The sequence below is a fragment of the Polypterus senegalus genome, chromosome 6 (assembly GCF_016835505.1).
Source record: "Polypterus senegalus isolate Bchr_013 chromosome 6, ASM1683550v1, whole genome shotgun sequence".
NCBI classification, from domain to species: Eukaryota; Metazoa; Chordata; class Cladistia; order Polypteriformes; family Polypteridae; genus Polypterus; species Polypterus senegalus.
Genome location: NC_053159.1, coordinates 104974481 through 104992907, shown reverse-complemented (window position 1 = coordinate 104992907; position 18427 = coordinate 104974481). Strand labels below are relative to the sequence as shown.

The following is an 18427-nucleotide window of genomic DNA, read 5'->3' as shown; positions in this document are numbered from 1 at the left end:
TGCATTGCCTCATTAGTTTGGAGCATATGGCCAGACACACCCCACATACACACCTGCTCACACCAAAATCCTCGTCAACATACAGGTAGCCAGTTTATAAAGCGTGTTGGCTACGTGATTCTCAGTCAGGACTGGCTTCCTCATGTATGCTACGACAGGGAACACAAGATGGCCAATTGCTCTGCATAATTCCATGAATGTTGAACTGCTCATCCTAAAATTTTGTACCCAGAGCTCCACAGTAAAATTACTATGGACGATTTAAAAAAAATCCCTAATATGTGGCCTGTGATGTATGGCCGGCTGTTCATCCCGGCCAATACCCCCACGCCACCAGGTGGAGCCCTCCCTGCAGCATGGAGGTGCCCCGAATGCCAGTAGGGAATTATGGACGTTGGAGTTTTCCTTTACAGCCCTGCTGGATACCATGGGGGCCACTAGAAGGTGCTGCAGGGAGGAGCAGTGACTATTTTCCCTACACCCCTTAAGTACACATGGACAAGCAGAATGACGTGCTTCCGGGGTAAAGAAAAAGGATTTTATCTGACCCGGAAGTGTTCCTAGTTACGTGGACAGAGAGGGCAAAACACTTCCGGGACAAGGACTATAAAAGACTCTGAGAAACACCAGAGGGTTGAGCTGAGCTGGGTGGAAGGGTGGCAACGCGTCTGGGAGTGGAGGATTGTTTATTGATTTGTGATTGGTGATTTAATGAGTATTGTGGAGGAGAGGGTGCTTTGTGCACCGTGCTGGATTAATCAAGTCAACTTGTGGACTTTTATCTGGTGTCTGGAGTCGTGGACAAGGGTTCAAGGGTGCCCCCTATCTGTCACAGGCCTCTGTCAAGTATAGTGAGTTCACCTTCCCTTTATGAATTCATTCTGTCTTGTTGCCTCAGATTAAAAACGAACACGGCAACTGTAGACACAATTGAAGTATAACAGAACCAACACTTACCATATCGGTCATCATTTTTAATTTCACGTGATAAAGGAAATTTTATTCGCATAAAATCACTTAATGGAAATACAGATAATTTGCATTTGTGTTTTATCGACTTTTCAGAAGTATCGCTTCTAGTCTGCATATAACTGCAATGGAAGCACAGCTATTGTTGAACCCTAACCCAGAGATCATTACCCACCCTGTCAAACATGTTTAGAGTCTCACATAGTATTTTCCATACTGGTTTCTTTTTTGCTGTTCTTTTTAATTTCAAACAGGCACATTTTTTTAAAAGGAATACATATTTAAGATATAAAGAACGACAAGGTGCTACTGTGTACTAGTGTTTATCTTTCCTTTATATATTCAAGTCTAGCTACTGTGAGCTACTGAACCATCCACATGATCTCCTCAGGACTTGCATATGAAGATTTAAAATAATCACTTGAAATACTCCATACAAGGCTATAAAATTTTGATCATAATAATCTCTCACTACAGAATGTCTCCCGGCTAGTAGCTGGAATCACACAGGTTTTCCAGAGTCTGCCAGCCAGCTCCTGATTATTCTGTTTCATAAGGTCACAAGAGCACTAACAAAGATGTCACAAGGATGAGATCAGCAGATGCCAAATTAGAGATCAGGTTACAGCAACAGCTGGACATGACTGTGACAGGGAAGCAAACTGTCTCAGTATAAAACACGAATCCCTAGGTTACATAAAAGGAAATGTTCAGCTCCATTATTTTACATATGAAAATTAAATCCTTTTAAAACAGTGCATAATTATATTGTAAATAAAATGAAATTGCAAAGAACAAGGTACAGAAATCTTCAAAAAGACATTTCATCAATGTGTAAGAAGACTTGACTCCATGATATTAAAGAGGGCTGGCACAAAGACAGAAAATGCACAGCACCATAGCTAGTCATTGTGATATCTCTATTAATAATCATGATAGTTAAAAATGATTGAGATTGTCACTATTACGAGACATCAAACAACATTTAACAAGCTGTAGGACAGTTAGAAAAAAACGTGACATGGCAAACAGTCAACAACTGCACAAAATCTCCCAAGGTTATAAATTGCTACTTTGTTGCAGAATGATAAACACAAGCTTCTGTGAAAGCAAAGAAAAATCATAAAGAAGAAATTGGAGCAGTGGTTTTAAAATCTCTAATACAGCCATTTATATGCTGGTTTGCTTTATAAGGGTTGTCCAAAAACCTTTGCAACACATTTTCAATTGCTCATAATTTATCATCGAATTGTTTGAACTGAGTAACATGATAATGAGATATATTAGCTACAACTCTTCATTTTCCTACATAATCCATGTCAATTTTCACAGCTTTGCACCAGCGAGAAAAAAGATGTATGACCTTCTTGTACCTGCCTGAATCCTATGCTCATCGCTGCTCCTAGACCTTTCTCATGGATGGCATCCTTAGGAGGGCACCAAAGAGGTGGAAATCTGAAGGTTCTCAGTACCTTGGGTTTCTCTTTTTTCCTTGTGCTTTTTTCTCATTTAAAATATTTCTCTTTTAAAGTCCTGTCTTTGTGTGGCATTTATGGGGTTTAATTTCATGCACTAGAATCTTAGCATTTGGGATTCCACAACATGTCATATCTCTTCAATCAAATTTCATTCACTTGTACCTTACATGAATCTTATATTGGACAGCCATAGAAATGTTTTCAAGATATAAACATAAACACATATCAATAAATATTTGATAAACAAGGATAAGTGAGAAGAGCGGAATCTATATGCATGATATAATTTATAATAATAAAAAAACCATGTATAAGCTGATATGTACAACGAGGTCTGCAGAATACCATAGCTTTGCAAAGCGTGCAGTAACATGGAGTAACACAATGCCAAAGTGAGCGTGATATAAAAACAAACAGTCTGTTTACAATCAAATGTCGGCATTTGCATTGGAATAGGATTTTTTCAAGTAAATATGAATTATATTCGAATATTTAAGTTTGATCTAACAGACTGGCTACCTACCAAAGCCAGCAGTCAAAGTGCCCTTCGATGACTTGTGTGCCACTTGTTTATCTCTTTTTTATGAGCTTATTTTAATTCCTGTGAATTGTGAATTGAATCAATAACCATTGCATGCCATTCTGTTAACGACTAATACACAGCACCACCACTGACAAAGGTAACCCCACACAGAAAAGTTTGGTCTAAACCATGTGTATAGAATCATACTCCGTAACTGATATCGGTCAATTCTGTTGCAGTATGAAACCACCAAACCGGAAGAGGAGTTTATAACATAAAAGAAGTTCTTTTAAGTTCATTTGACACAAAATCCTCAACAATCTCTATTACATTAACTGCGTTTCCATTAATCTTGTTAATGTACATTTTGAAATTGCAAAACAAAAAAATGGTAATGGAAGTGCAAAAAAGTTTATACGCTCGCTTGAGGTGGATTGAGCTGAATCTATATGCAGGATATAATTTATAATAAAGAAAAAAACTTAAGATTGAGGTTAGCTTAAATTCGGAACAGCATCCGAGAAATTGATAATATAAGTACCCGGTCTGCATTCTGCCTAAGTATCAAGAGCACTTCGGTTTACAGATGACATGTACATTTGGTGAGTCTGTCAATTTCTGTGTTGTGTGGAATTTCTGGTATAAGCAGAAAAGATTCAAATTGATTTCTATGGATTCTTACATCTTAAAATTGCTTTCTTTCTTTAGCATGTTATTGAAGAAATGACAAGAGAAGCACACCATTAACCTTGCATTTTCTATGGATTGGCAGGAAACACCTTACTTTTGAAGTGGGCAATGCTTCACAAATGTTAAGAATTCCAAACAAATAATTTATTTTGCATGTATACATTTCTGCTTTCTTAGGAAATTCAGTGTAACAGTGAAGAAATGGTATACAGTAAAGCTGCTGTAGCACAGGTAATTGATATTCTTAGTGAGAATTCTGTTGCAACATGGATTTCTCACATAATTTTAAGTTAAATCAGTCAGTGTGTGCTTTCAATTTACTCAACAGCATGGAAAAGATCCCTAATCCTATCTTCCTCAAAACTGTGATGTTGTCTTACTCATTCATTAGTAATTGCTCTCAGCAGAACTAAGAAACAGCAACTGAAAAAGAGTCACTTTGGCATAAGTGTGCAAATACAACTAATAAAAAAGTTGAAGGTTAAATGATCCCTGCGCGCTTAACTGACTTTTCACATTGAATGGGCCCACACAGACAGCAAGCACAGCCTGTGTTTATTGCACATGGAAAGTGGCATAATGAGAAAACATAACCTGCAACAAAATGGTCTTTCACATTTTGCCAGATGTCTAAATGTCAGATTCTGCTTTATTAATGCAGGATCGCCATTCTTTAACTGATAAGCCTGTTACTCATATTTCACTATACCCCTTCTGCATAATCAGTAACTCTGAAAGTATTTAACACGTGTATCTTTTGGTTAATTTATAAATGAAAAAGTAGTGAGTGTATCTCTATATTTAGGTTTATGGATTCAGCATAATTGTTTTTTATTTTTTATTTATATCCTATACACTACTATCATGTGACTAACAAAGCACCCAAACCTAACCCTTCACTCTGCAGGCAGTGAGAACACACGTTTCCTTTATGTGGCCTCACGTGGCTTCTCTGGGCTTAGGCCGCCTGGGCTACATGGTCTGCTAGCGAACATCAACACTAGTCTCCGGTGCAGGCGTGGGTTTGGGCATCTAAGGTTCCAGACGAGGTTTGAATAAACTTACTGGGGTCGTTTGTTGAGGTCTAATTTTGGACTTCTTGCCACTGACCAGTTTGCTATGTTACTCTACCAGGCACACAAGACCCTTGACAATGTAGTTACTGTATAACTGACTGACTGACACAAGCAACTACTTCATGACAGGAAGCCTAGGAAAAGAACAGTACAATGTTTTCTCAGGGAGGTGTTATCTGAAATGTCAGTATTTATATGTAAGCTCCACATCACAACTTGTAGTTTAAACGTGTCTTAGCAATGCAAAACTTTATTTTGTATATGATGTATCCAAGACCCACTGGTGAGATTATCTCTTCTGTTTGTTGACATTATCTGTTTTTTGTTGTGATTTGTTTATTGCTATAACAAAACCATCAAACAAATATTGCTAAACGAAAAAAGAAAAACAGTCTGATCCTAAATACAATCAATACGGTATATCAGAGATAGAGTTAAGATTCAAAAATCACAGTCCGCTTCACCCTTACCTGTGTGTAAAGCAGTTTGATAACAAAAAGACATTAGGTAATGGTTCCTGACATCAATTAAAATGCCAGAGGTTAAACAGAACATAGCACACGTATTTTAAAATAAAATTAAATCCTTGTTGAATTCTTCAAAAACACTGCACCGTTCCAAGCAAAAAGTAAATGTGATTTAGTTTCTGATTTTAGATAATACAACATGTGACTTTCCCCATAGAGTTACAGAGGGTGCATTACGATTCTTTCAAAATCAGTCATCGCACTAACAATGTTGTATAGAAAATCATAGTAAGTTTGCTGCTACGTGATCCATTCTCACTCAGCGTTACTTTGAACACTACAGTAAAAGAATAAGAATTACTTGTAAAACCAACACTATCTCGTCCTTACTAGCTAAAGTATTTCCAAATGTGGTGTCATGGATGGCCGGGGTCCATGCCTGGTTGGGACGCCTCCACACTGGAAGGAGCAGGGGAGGAGTGCAGCCGGAACATTACCTCCCCCGGGATGTTAGATGGCAGCCCCTCTGGGTTGCAGTGGTGCCTCAAACTCCCAAAGGGCTTCATGGGAGTTGGAGTTTGGTGCAGCCCTGTTGGGATCTGTTGGCGCTGCCAGGGGGCGCTACAACTGCTGCTGAACCCTGGAGAGCAGCTCTTCTGCCATTCCTGAAAGTGCTGCCAGAATTATGTCATCAGGCACCTGGAGCACTTCGGGGTGTCTTACATAAGGTGTCAGCAGACACCACTCAGGAGTCAGAGTCAGGAGGAGGACGACGAAGCTTACTGTGGAGGCATAGAGGAGAAAGAGAGAAAAGACTGAGAGATAAAGAAAGAAAGACAGAAAAGAAACGGAAAGGAAAGTGTGTGTGTTTGGGCTGTTTAGGACACTGTAAATAAATCACGTGTGCGTTTTGTACTTGTGCCTCTAGCGTCTCTCTGTGTCGGGTTACCGCGTTATAGCACCTTCTATCGGTCACAGTGGATAGTGCTGATGGATTAGGTAAGTTGGACAGATCCCTTTTCACAGAGTTAAAGACTTGTAAACAGAAAGAATAATCGAGTTGTTCAAAGGGTGCAAACAAATTATCAATACTATGAGCTCAACATACCTAATGATATCCATCCATCCATTATCCAACCCACTATATCCTAACTACAGGGTCACAGGGGTCTGCTGGAGCCAATCCCAACCAACACAGGGCACAAGGCAGGAAACAAACCCCAGGCAGGACGCCAGCCCACCGCAGTACCTAATGACATCTACATCTTAAATACTGTGTATGTTAAGGAGGGCTGAAATATAAAATTGTCTTTTAATTGAGCTGCAGAGAACAGGATGTTTGCTTTAAAAAGTTCCTTGCATGGGTACCAGTGACATACAATCTGATTCATAGTAAACTGGTGGCAATCACTGATGAATGGAGCACAAGGCAAGGCCAATAGAAAGAAATTCCGACAACAATTTCTTTCCAAGGCTAACCAAGTAAATGCACTTCCAGTACTGTATTTTTTCTTCAGTTGTCTTAAATTATGAATTTTACAGACTTGGTAGTAAAACTGGAAGTCATGTAATGGCATGCCACCCTTGGTTTTCGATCTCTGCAGGGTTGTCCTCTTAATAAATACTTGACCTTTTGTTTTCTGTATAAAGGAGCGTGAGTCAGGACTGAAAAAGGATTTGTTAATCTATAAGAATTCTCTGAAAAAAAAAAAGAATTTTGGAAGAATATCACTTTTATCAATGTTAATTAATCCTGCTACAGATTACTGAAGAGATGATTACATATCATCATCTAACTTAATGCTTTTTTTCAACATGTTCTACAAACTGAGTTTAAAAAGATCTTTAAATAAAACTATTTTGACTGTGATACCCAAATAAGTAAACTGTTTTGGGGTAGTCAGTGGAAAGTGCTTTAATACCACTCTGACATTCAAAGGAGTTAACTGGACAGACCATGCTTTTATTCAAGTTGATTTTGTAAAATTTATTCAAATAGATTTTAATGACAAGTTTGGATCAGTAATAAAAAGGGCCATATTGTGGACAAACAAGACTATGTTTTGTTCCATTCCTTCCCTTTATTTCTGATTGTTGCTGAAGAGAAATATCTAGCATTTCAGTACCAGTTTCAAAATTCTTCAGGGCTTGAGGAAAGTGACTTAATCCATGCACAAACACTAAGTCCAGACATAGATAAGTGCAATACCATAAAGAGGTAGCCCAATTCTACTCTATCTACTGTGAGAGATGGCTAGCAGTTTATCCTGGCCAGCAGCCCCAGGCCGCTAGATGAAGTCCTCCCTGCAGCAAGGAGGTGCCCCGGATGCCCGCAGGGCATCATGGGAGATGGAATGCATCTTCACAGCCCTGCTGGGTGCTGTGGGTGCCATTGGAGGACACTGCAGGGGGACAAGGGGTTTTCTAGTTTCCATATAGCCCAGAAGTACTCCCTAGTCACGGGGACAGAAGAAATGAAGTACTTCCGGGCTGAAGAAAAATAAGAGTTTTTATCTGACCCGGAAGTGTTATGGAATCACACGGACAGAAGGACAGAAGCACTTCTGGGTCGAGCACTATTTAAAGGACTGTGGGAAACCCAGCAGACTAAGCTGGAGTTGGGAAAAACCTCTGCACATCAAACAAGCACAATAGATAACTTTGATGATCCTGTGATACTCCTGCATCTGCTAAAACATTTATCAACTAAGAAACACTCCGGTCCCTGAAGTGAGTTGGTTTGGGCACTTCTCATGAAACACTGCACTCCAGATCACCCTGCTGAGTGTGCTGCCACCTTTGTCATGCTGATCAGTCAGCCTGTGCAATGTGCTTCACTGACATCAGATGTTGCCATGGTTCTTTTGGTGACAGCTAGGTCACATGGCCATGTTGCCACTTGCTTGTCGGAAGGACTCCAAGCCCAAAAGCCCACAGTTCCAAGTCTTTGTTCCACTTTTTGTTGTGCTTGGACTGTATGATGTTTGCAATGAAAATAACCAGTTGGCCTGCGAAAAGTGTTTTCACTGCCAGAAGAGGTGGCTGCAGTGCTTTTCTTGACAACAATGGTGTGTGCTTATGCTGGTCTTCTTTTCCTTTCAGCCGGGATGGTTGTGCCATCGTAAGAAGGATCTGAAGCTCAACTCAATTACAGCTTGTGGCTGAAGTAGTCCGCGCCTCGAATTCTTGGGTTGTACTATGCGTATTACATCATAAGTTCAAGAGCAAGGTTCAAGGCCCCGTCGTTCTTGAGTTTTAGAGAGACAGACAGAAAACCCTTAGCATTTTATATATGTAGAATAGATATTCTGACATCCTTATTCAATAAAGAGATTTTCTTTATGTTTACTAAGTTAGGTTTCAACCGTGTTGTTAATCTCTGCAATACCTTTTTGAATATCTTTTGAATCTTATTAACCTTTTCTCTGTGCTCATAAAATTAAATTGTGTTTGTAATGATAATCTTTTTTTGTATAGTATATCATTATATAAGTCTTTATATTCTTTATCAGTCTTGGAGATCTTAGTATGAGGATCTGATGTCCTCCTAGTTTGTCATTTATTTTTATGAGAGAGATATGAGCCAATTTGTCCCCTTAGATGCTGTACAGTATACTATTAGTGTTTCCCAGAGTGTTCCTGCAAATCAGATTATATCTCTCGTTTGGCCTGAAGAAATCCTCATCAGGGGGTGGAAACGGTTGCTAGGGACAGGGAAGACTGGCCTGCTGCCAGTGTGACCCTCGCAAGAAAAGGCAGATTGTAAATGAAAGGTTGTGAAAACAGATTTCACTGGCCTCCTTGACCACTCACATATGTGCTGACCACAATATTACGTCACTTCCTAAAAAGTGAATTGTATTACAAAAGTGATTTTGATTATCTCAACAAATTCATCACTTCCAACTGAAATTTAGAAGATAACATTGCATCAACGTGCTTCCTGAATTACTAACACCACTCAAAAATAAAATTCCACTCAGGACACTCAGTCTAAAAAACTATACCTCATTTACTAAACTAAAAGAGAAATAATCATATAATGGAGCATAATGATATGTCATTAGTTATTGATCTTGCACCAAGATGTATGTTACACTTCAACTGTAATGTCATAAATACATAATGTATATACGCGCATAAATAAATAATGATTTGTGTTCACAAGTCGCATTCTATATTTTGGGGTCATTTTTGAAAATGTAGAAGAATAAACTATTTTTTTAACATGCAAATAATTGCATTGCATAATTGTCATTTAATATGTGATTCTTTAGCAAATGTGCACTGTAACAAACTGGATGTAATATGAAAATAATCAACTTAAACATTAATATTAGGGCTGTGTTAAATAATGTTCAACAATGACAAACTTAGCAAGATTTAATCATGGATTTCATAAAGTGCTACATTCTCTCACTATTGTTATTTTTTTTTCTCATGATACGTTTTAGGTTCATCTAAATGCATGTATACAGTAAACAAATGTGAAATAAGCCTTCAACAAAAGCTAAATATACTGTAGCTGATAAAACTAGATGATACATAACATCATTACATTTTACAAAAACAGATAAAGGAGGCTAAAATGTATATTTTTTATTGTAATAAAAATATCCCATACAATAAAAATGTTCAAATTAAACCTTCACGTCAGTAATTCTAATCAATGGTGCCATACTTAGTTTGTTTTGGGGGGAAAAAAAAAGCTGCAAATGACTCAGCTACTCAGAAGCATCTTTACCTTTTTTGTGCCTATAATATTTTCTAGTAAATGTAATTATGCTATATTCAATTTAAAAACAGGACTATCTTGAAGATTTGTTAACATCTGCCATGCTACATATTTTACCTAAATCAAGAGGTTTACACATTAAATTTTTAAGAAAACGTTTTTGCATTTCTTCAGAAATATTAAAATGACATTACGAATATATAAAGGTTCATGCACTCATAATCACAAAAAAGAATTACAACATCCTTAGTAAGTACTGGAACAGAGTTTGTGCAGAATTTGTACTGTGTACAAGATGAAAAGATGACTATTGGGCCTAAGTGCAGAATGCCACCTTTAATTTTGGAGTATTTCTGCACATAATGTGTGCGCTTTAATGTTTTAGAATAGTGCTGCCTTTTGTGTTCTGTGACTACATTGATTCCCAGGTGTTTCCTGAGGCCCATTAAAAAGCTCTAAACATGTACCATAGAATGCATCCTTTGATACGCCTTTGGTGTCTTTCTTTGGAGTCAAAGGCATAAAGTAACATAAACACTTGTGTACTGTCAAATAAATAAAAGCAAGTGTTTGTAACCTGAATAAAAAGAGTAATTCAGAATGAAAAATAAAAAAGAAACTGGCCATAAAACATCAACTAATTTAGAGCAGCATTTCAAGAGATGAAATTCACTGCAGCACCTAACAACTAGCAAAAACCTGGTCAACTGATGAGAACGCAAAATTGGTGAGCAACTATCTCTGAAATTACCAAATACAAAATGAGGATGATGTAACATTTACTGAAATCATCAATGACTGCAATATGATGGCCTCAAAATCAAGATGTAAACCTCTCATTATCCCCAAAAATAAAAACACGTCAAATTAGAATTAAAAAAAAAAACACAGATTAGCCAGTGGACTTCTGGAAAGTCAATCAGTAAATCACTTTAAATTCAAAAACGTACAAATACCACTTGCTGAAAAACAAGATACAAATGTGGAACTCATTCAAACCCAGCAGCGACTGAAAAGATCTGCCAACAGTGTGTTATGGTTAAAGCACACTGCACATCATGTGATGTACTTGGTCACTTCATCAGTCACTCGGTCCTTTAACATCAGACACCCTCTCACTGGTGACCAAGCCAGGGGTATAATTTTACAACTTTAAACCATGTATTCACAAAAAATAATAATCAAAAAAGATGATCATTGTTTGTGCTTCTCACTATAAAAAATGTAATTTTGACGTAATCTTTCCTAAATGGAAGATGCTGTATTTTTGAGTATTTTAAATATGAAATAAAATAAAACATTTACTGATAGTGTATGTTATGTAAACACGAAAACTACTATGTCTTTAAACTGATGTTGGCATGGGCATCTGTCTATCCCACATAGTGGACCGTATAAATAAATAAATAAATATATGAGATTTGCAAAGCATTGCATTCTGTTTTTATTTACATTTTACACAGCGACACAAAGTTTTTGGAGCTGGGGTTTTATATATATAAATATATACAGTATATCTACACACACATTAGGGGGCTCTGCCATCTGCTCACTTAACACTGGGGATGGGTGCTGGGCATCAGAGCCACATGAGGAGTGTCAGAGCAGCCCTCTGTTTAAAAAAAAAAAAATGATTGTATTTAAAGAGATGGCATATAGAAAAGTATGCGGGGCACAGGAGGAAGATGGTTGGGTGCTTAGTTACTATAAAAACTAAAAAGTTGACTGCTCCACTACAGTAAAGGAATCCTAACTGGATAAAATGGACTACAGACCAATAGGTCTAAAGCACTGTTAATGTCTTTAAATTCAAAACAATGAATCAAAGTATGTGATTTCAGTTTAGGGTACTGTAAGTAAAGCAATGAGTGTGAATCATTTCAGTCTTTAAAAATGAGCAAGTCAAATATTCATTCAGACTGCTAACAGATGCTTCTCCAGAAGTGCTTTGAGGCTATCTTTAACATAACCTGAATTTTCAGAACATTGACCAACAGCCAATATCTAATATAACATTTGGTTTTTTTAAAGGATGCCTCTTTCAGCATTAAAAGCTGGCATTTAAGCTTTGGTGAAGGCTCTTATATTGAAGCAGTAACACACAAAAAAGCCACCACTACCAAGTTAGCTTTACAAGTAAAGTACACACGACCTTTAACGTCAATAAAGATGCTTTGTAAATGAGTGTAAGTTGATTAGCAGGGGAATGGACTGAAGACGGTGGTCAACAGAATGTCTGCAGACATGCTCATTTACACTATGCAGAATACTCTAAAAAAAAAAACTGACTTAACTGTATGTATGCAGTGCATGATATAGCTGGAGGAAATATATTGTTAAATTATACATCTGGTATTAACAATGGGTTAACTAGAAATTCTAAACAATAATATCTAAATAAAATAAAAAACACTAGCACTAATCTCACAAAGACACTAAGTAAACCTGTAAACTCTGTACAGAAAATGATCAGAATCCAAACCTGAGCTTCCCGGGGGGTGCAAAGGTGCCAACCCCTGTGCCACTATAAATTCCAGCCCTCCATAACATTAAATTCAGAAAATAAATGACTGAATGCTAAGAACATGACATCACTGCACCCTACAACGTCGGCATTTAAACTGTAAAGCATGTGTTTGTGTAGGGCACTGCTTGAGGTTTCAGAAGAGAGACTAGTGCAATACTGATCAGCTGCTTCGCGGACTCAGAGGGATAACAAATCGCCTAAGCAGGGTGAGACACCTGAACCCAAATAGGCAGCAATATCCAGAATGGATCAGTTGAGAACAAAAGCTATTACAGGCCTTTTTCCAAATCATTTGCTCAATCCAAGCAATCTTAACTGCGCTGTTCAACCCATCATGTGAGAGTTCTGCACGATCAAACACTGTACTTTCCTAATGGGTTTGCCTTTATTATTCGTGTTCTACTAAAGAGAAAATGAAATATTAATTTGAATGTATTGAAAATTTATGAAAGCAAAACCGACTTACCATTTTATTATTGATTTCATGGAAATGAATTTCACAGACTTTTTCCACAACATCTTCATTTTCAAAAGTTACAAACCCAAATCCTGCTCAAGAGAAGGGGTGGGAGAGAGAAAGAGAAAAGAAGGGGGAAAAAAAGAGGGAAACTGAAGTTAGAAGGAGCAGCTTCAGCCATGCCAAAAAAACAATTAAGATTTGACATTCTCTCGAGGTGAATGATTTCAATGATTTAAAGCATTTAGCAGCTCCCCTGATGTACATGGGGAATGACAGGATATTAAGGTATAAATGACCAGTAATGAAACTTAGGAGGCAAGACCTACGTGTTCTTTCTTTAAGTCTCAAATTGTGTGCTAATGACACTGAAAGGTCTGACCTGCAGAGGCAACTGTCATAGATAAGCAATGACAAATATTTAGGAAAATAAATCAGCACAAATTTTTTAATAAAAAGGTGTGCTATAAAAAAAAAAGTCCTATACCTAGATGTGTAGTGGTATCAAGAATAAAGAAAATAAAATGAACCAAGAAAGTATTTGAATCAAAAGCCATTCTGGATATTATATTCTTAACCATTCTTTAAAACCACTTAAACTCTAAGACTATACACAGTCAGTATCATATATACTTAATGAATACATTCCTAGGAAAGTTTTTACTCATATTGGAACAACATCCACTATCCATTTCAACACAGAGAGAGGGCTTTCAAACAAACGAGGAAGGTTTTGTATAAAACTGTAAAACTGTAGTGAACTGTAAGACAAAGACAGAAATAGCAACAGCGTGCAGAAGGCTGTCCTGTGTAAACTTTTGGATTTACAGGCAAGTGCTAAAAAGTTAGAGGGAGAGAAAGAGAGCAAAGCAAGTACTCGGAAGGAGTGTTCAGAGTGTGGCACACAAAAGAGAGACGGACAGAGAGGGGCAGGACGGGGGCATGATCGCTTTAAATAGGGGATGTGCACTGTGTATGAAAGGTACAAGCCAACTTTTAAAAGAGCGTTTACATGCATGTGTGTAACACTGTCTTTGCTGGCTTACACAAATGGTTTTATGGGTGGACATTTTAATATTGGCAGAATGTGGTATGTAATGAATAAAATTAGGAAGAGGTAACTGTATGTAGGAGGAGCGAGGAGCTTCATTAAACAGATGGGTCAATGGAAACATGTGTATAGTTTTGAAAAAGTGTCATGCACAACTATTTGGCATCATTTACATATCTTCAGATTTACATATGCCACAGTTTATGTAACTCCCAAACCTGCAGTATTTGTATAGGGTCTGAAAAATAATATAGTAATATGGTATACAGTATGGGCGGCACGGTGGCGCAGTGGTAGCGCTGCTGCCTCGCAGTTAGGAGACCCGGGTTCGCTTCCCAGGTCCTCCCTGCGTGGAGTTCTCCCCGTGTCTGCGTGGGTTTCCTCCGGGCGCTCCGGTTTCCTCCCGCAATCCAAAGACATGCAGGTTAGGTGGATTGCCGATTCTAAATTGGCCCTAGTGTGTGCTTGGTGTGTGGGTGTGTTTGTGTGTGTCCTGCGGTGGGTTGGCACCCTGCCCAGGATTGGTTCCTGCCTTGTGCCCTGTGTTGGTTGGGATTGGCTCCAGCAGAACCCCGTGACCCTGTGTTTGGATTCAGTGGGCTGGATAATGGATGGATGGTATACAGTATAACTAACTTACTGTAAATGTGTATTAGATGGAGAAAAGGCAGTTAAATAATCTGGAAGTAACTGAAACAAACAGAAACAAGTAAGAATACAAGCAAGAATAATACTGGCTGGTCACTTGTGTATCCAACAAGATGCCATCAGGCTGTGGCAGACCTGGCATGAACAAATGGGAAGCTAAAAATGCATTGAGGCAGGCAGTGCAACGAGGACACCTGCCCGGCTTGGTTCCTGCTTGTGGCCAGCCAGACGCACTATGGTTAAGCTGCTAGCCCTAGAGGGAGGCAAGCAGCCGAAAGGCTGGCACTAACACATGACACACATTAAAGGGTTATTACATACTGTACATTATATGAGCCAAGTGTGCAGTGGAATGAAATCTTAGCACGGGCACCTTGGGTATTTCGGGACTGTCTTTGATACTGTATGCTGCCCACAGTTAAAGACAATACTACCCTTGAACAACCATGTTTATATTCAGCCAGTGAGCGTGGATTCCCGATGGTGAGGTGGAGAATGTTTCTATCACCATAACTCTATTTTGGTGGCTTAGCCCTCTTGACCCTGTGCTTAGGTTGTATTTTGCTGCCACTGAGCTTGCACTGATCACAATTCTATCACCTGAAATAAACATTTGCGTAAGAACTGAACTGTCACTTGACTGTACTTTTCAAGTGAACACAGGTCATGCAGTGGTAGTGCTACCGCCTTGAAATAAGGAGATCATGGGTTAGCGTCCCGGGACCGCCCTGTGTGGTAGCGCTTTGAATAGTGAGAAAAGCGCTGTATAAATGTAATGCGTTACTGTTACAATAGATAATGATACTCTGGAGGTCAAAGTACTGACTGCTCAAAAGTGCTGCATGCTTCCTCTGGTTTCCCTGTCAAGAAAAATTCTGGTGGCAAGAAAAGTCTAGGAATGTTAATTAATAAAGCAATTAATTAACCAAAATGTAGTCACCTCACAGTTAATTTTGACTGTTAAGAAAATAAACTATTCAGGCAGGTTTTCTTGCTTTGGCAGCAAGAGGGATGGTCAAGATTAATGACACATTCTGCTACTTTCCGCTTTTTATATGTGCGTCTGTGCTGCTGGCTAGATTGACCCAAGCAGATGTAATGTTACAAGCAGTGCCCACCACCTGCCTACCCCGGTGCATAATCTCTACTAATTACAGTTTTAATTAGGACTATTACAAGATGATTAGAAGCTCAATTGCAACAAAAGCCAGCAGACACAGTGGGCTGCAAGGATCTAACTGTGCCACTCCTGTGTGGACAGAGAGCTGGTGAAACAAAGCATGGCGATAGGAAAAGGTATAATTTTTGTTGATTTTGTTATGGGTAAGCCACATTAACCTCATAGGGATGCTTGTGAAGGCCTTTAGTGTGGTACTGTGGGGCAACTGGGCTTTGTTTCTATTATTTTTCCATGTTGAGTTTGGTGTCATTTCTCTCAATGCATACAGTGCTTTGCTTTTCAGGAGCAAAATGTGATTTTTTTCATCCTTCCTTTCATTTTTTTCTTTGTTTTAAACGTTTTTTTTTTTTTTTCCAGTGCTGCTGATGGATACATAGGGCAACACTAAGTAGGATGTAAAACTGAAGAGTGCCATGATCAGAGAGACATTTTGATATTTGTAGAGAGGTACACATAAACAGTAAAACACGTTGTACTAATTTTCAGGGATATGAAAGCAGCAGTGTTCTAGAAAACAGGAAACAATGGTGCTTGCTCAAAACAGAGGAAATGTAAAAGAACAACTTGATTCAAATTACTCCTGCAGGGAAATGGCCTAAAAACTGAGTTAATCTGACTCTATAAATTGTGTTTGTACACCTCCACAGATTAAAAACTCATTAACAGAAACCTAGCAGCTGAAGTCTCAGCCCCCCGGCTTTATTGATAGATAATATAAGTTTTCTGTTTCCTTATTCCAGCCCCCACCCCAGCTCAAAATTATGAAACCTCTGAGTTTGTTCAAGCAAAATAAAATTGTAAAGTATGTCTACTTATTGAGAAAGACGAGCAAAAAACACTACAAAGCTCATTTAATGAGATTCATGGAGCTGCGTCTAGCATCTGAATTTCATTAAAGGTATTTTTTATTTCCATCATTGATATTGCTCCGTATAACAAGCAGTTATTTTTATGTTAATGTAAGCCATGCACATCCCGGCTATATCATGTGCGGGGCATACAATTCAATGAGATTTTATTTTAACCCTGTCCTACCTTAAGGAGGCTACAGTTAAGCTCCACAAGCTTTTATTTATTAATGTTTACAACTCTGCTGGAAACTAATGAACTAGAATTCAACACACTGATGCACTGACAACCCAACTCTGCAAATCAACATTTATATGAATAAATCAGAAGAGCAGACAGAAGAGTCTGTTGAGGTGTTTTTGGAAAGCACGGCTAATGAATGTCTTTGTCTGCATTGTCAAGCCGAGTCTCAGGACTAGAAATGTGTTTACTGATCAGCACGGGTAGTGAAACCTTTTGCTTGGTGCAAAAATACATGTCCACGCTCCACCCCGAGCTCCATATCAGAAGAAAAGTTATACCTATTATCATTTTGTACAGCGAAAAGTCATTTTTGTACATGTGTCTATTATACTGAAAGACAACTTGCCTTCCAGCATACAGCTAGAGATGATGCACTGAGCTACTGCATTGTGTTTTTAAAGGAATTACGGGCCTCTTCTCACTAGTTTTATCAGGTTTGCTTCTTGGAAAAATACAAACAAGTTTCAGATGATCTGATAGGGCGCTCAATCATCGAGACACTAACAGAGTTAATTCAGTGAAGCAAAGCTCAAAAGAGAGCTCAAATATTTTGACAGGACCCTCTCTTCTTAGGAACTTATACAACGTTATAGAGTTTGGCAGACACTTAACTACTTAAAATCTTCCAATTCATCTATACGGAGTGACATCTGTCAACATTTTAATGAATTATTGTGTCTGTCAAAATCTATTTCTTATATTAAGACCTCCCATCTAAGCAGCTCACAAGAGTAAAAAAAAAAAAAAATAGGAAAACACACTAAGCATCAACATCTGACAGGCTTACAGTCAGAGGAGGAATCCAGCAAAACAGAAAATGTCATGTACGGCCTGCTGATTGGAGAAAAGAGAGTATGAAATGTCAACTTGCTGGGTATGTGAGGCAGAGGAGATGAACTGGCCACATCCTGTAACTTGATCAAAATTCTGGGCTAAGGCTTTTTAAAATTAGTGCTTCAGTGATATTGTTCTCTTGCTGTGAATCATTGTTTAGTGACTGGAAGTGATTGCAAAAGTGTTTTCTTTATTTAAAGAGGTGACATTCACCATTTTGACATACAGTATGTGTTCTTTATAACACATACCAGACCCTGTATTTAGATGTACTGCTTACTTCATGCTGTATTTTTATTCATTGCTCATAAACGAAATAAACCAAAGTTATTCTATATCAAAACCTGACATGCAGTGTCCTCCATAATGTTTGGGACAAAGACAAGTTCTTTCCTTGATTTACCCCCCAGCTCCACAGCTGAAAATTACAAATCAAACAATTCATCTGATTTAAATCCAGTTGAGTATGCCTTCTATATGTTGAAGAGAAAACTTCACCAAAACAAGCAGGAGCTAAAGATGGCTGAATTAGGGGCTTGGCAGAGAAAATACTCAAACACTTGGTCTAATGTCTACGAATCACAGACTTTAAGCAGTTTTTACATGTATGGGATATGCAACAAAATACTAAATATGACTGCCTCTATCCATCTGCTGTTATGGTGTCCTACACAGTATGGTGCTCAGATATAGGTTTAAT

General features: G+C 38.3%; 1 protein-coding gene across 9 annotated transcripts in view; it reads right to left on the bottom strand.

Moving 5' to 3' along the window:
- msi2b (musashi RNA-binding protein 2b) overlaps window positions 1-18427 on the bottom strand; it is a 624668-nt gene that overhangs the window by 112846 nt on the left and 493395 nt on the right. For all 9 annotated transcript variants that reach the window (XM_039756674.1, XM_039756673.1, XM_039756675.1 and 6 more), the window contains exon 8: window positions 12932-13014. In XM_039756674.1, coding sequence (XP_039612608.1) covers window positions 12932-13014 — 83 coding nt within the window. The remainder of the gene's footprint in view (window positions 1-12931; window positions 13015-18427) is intronic.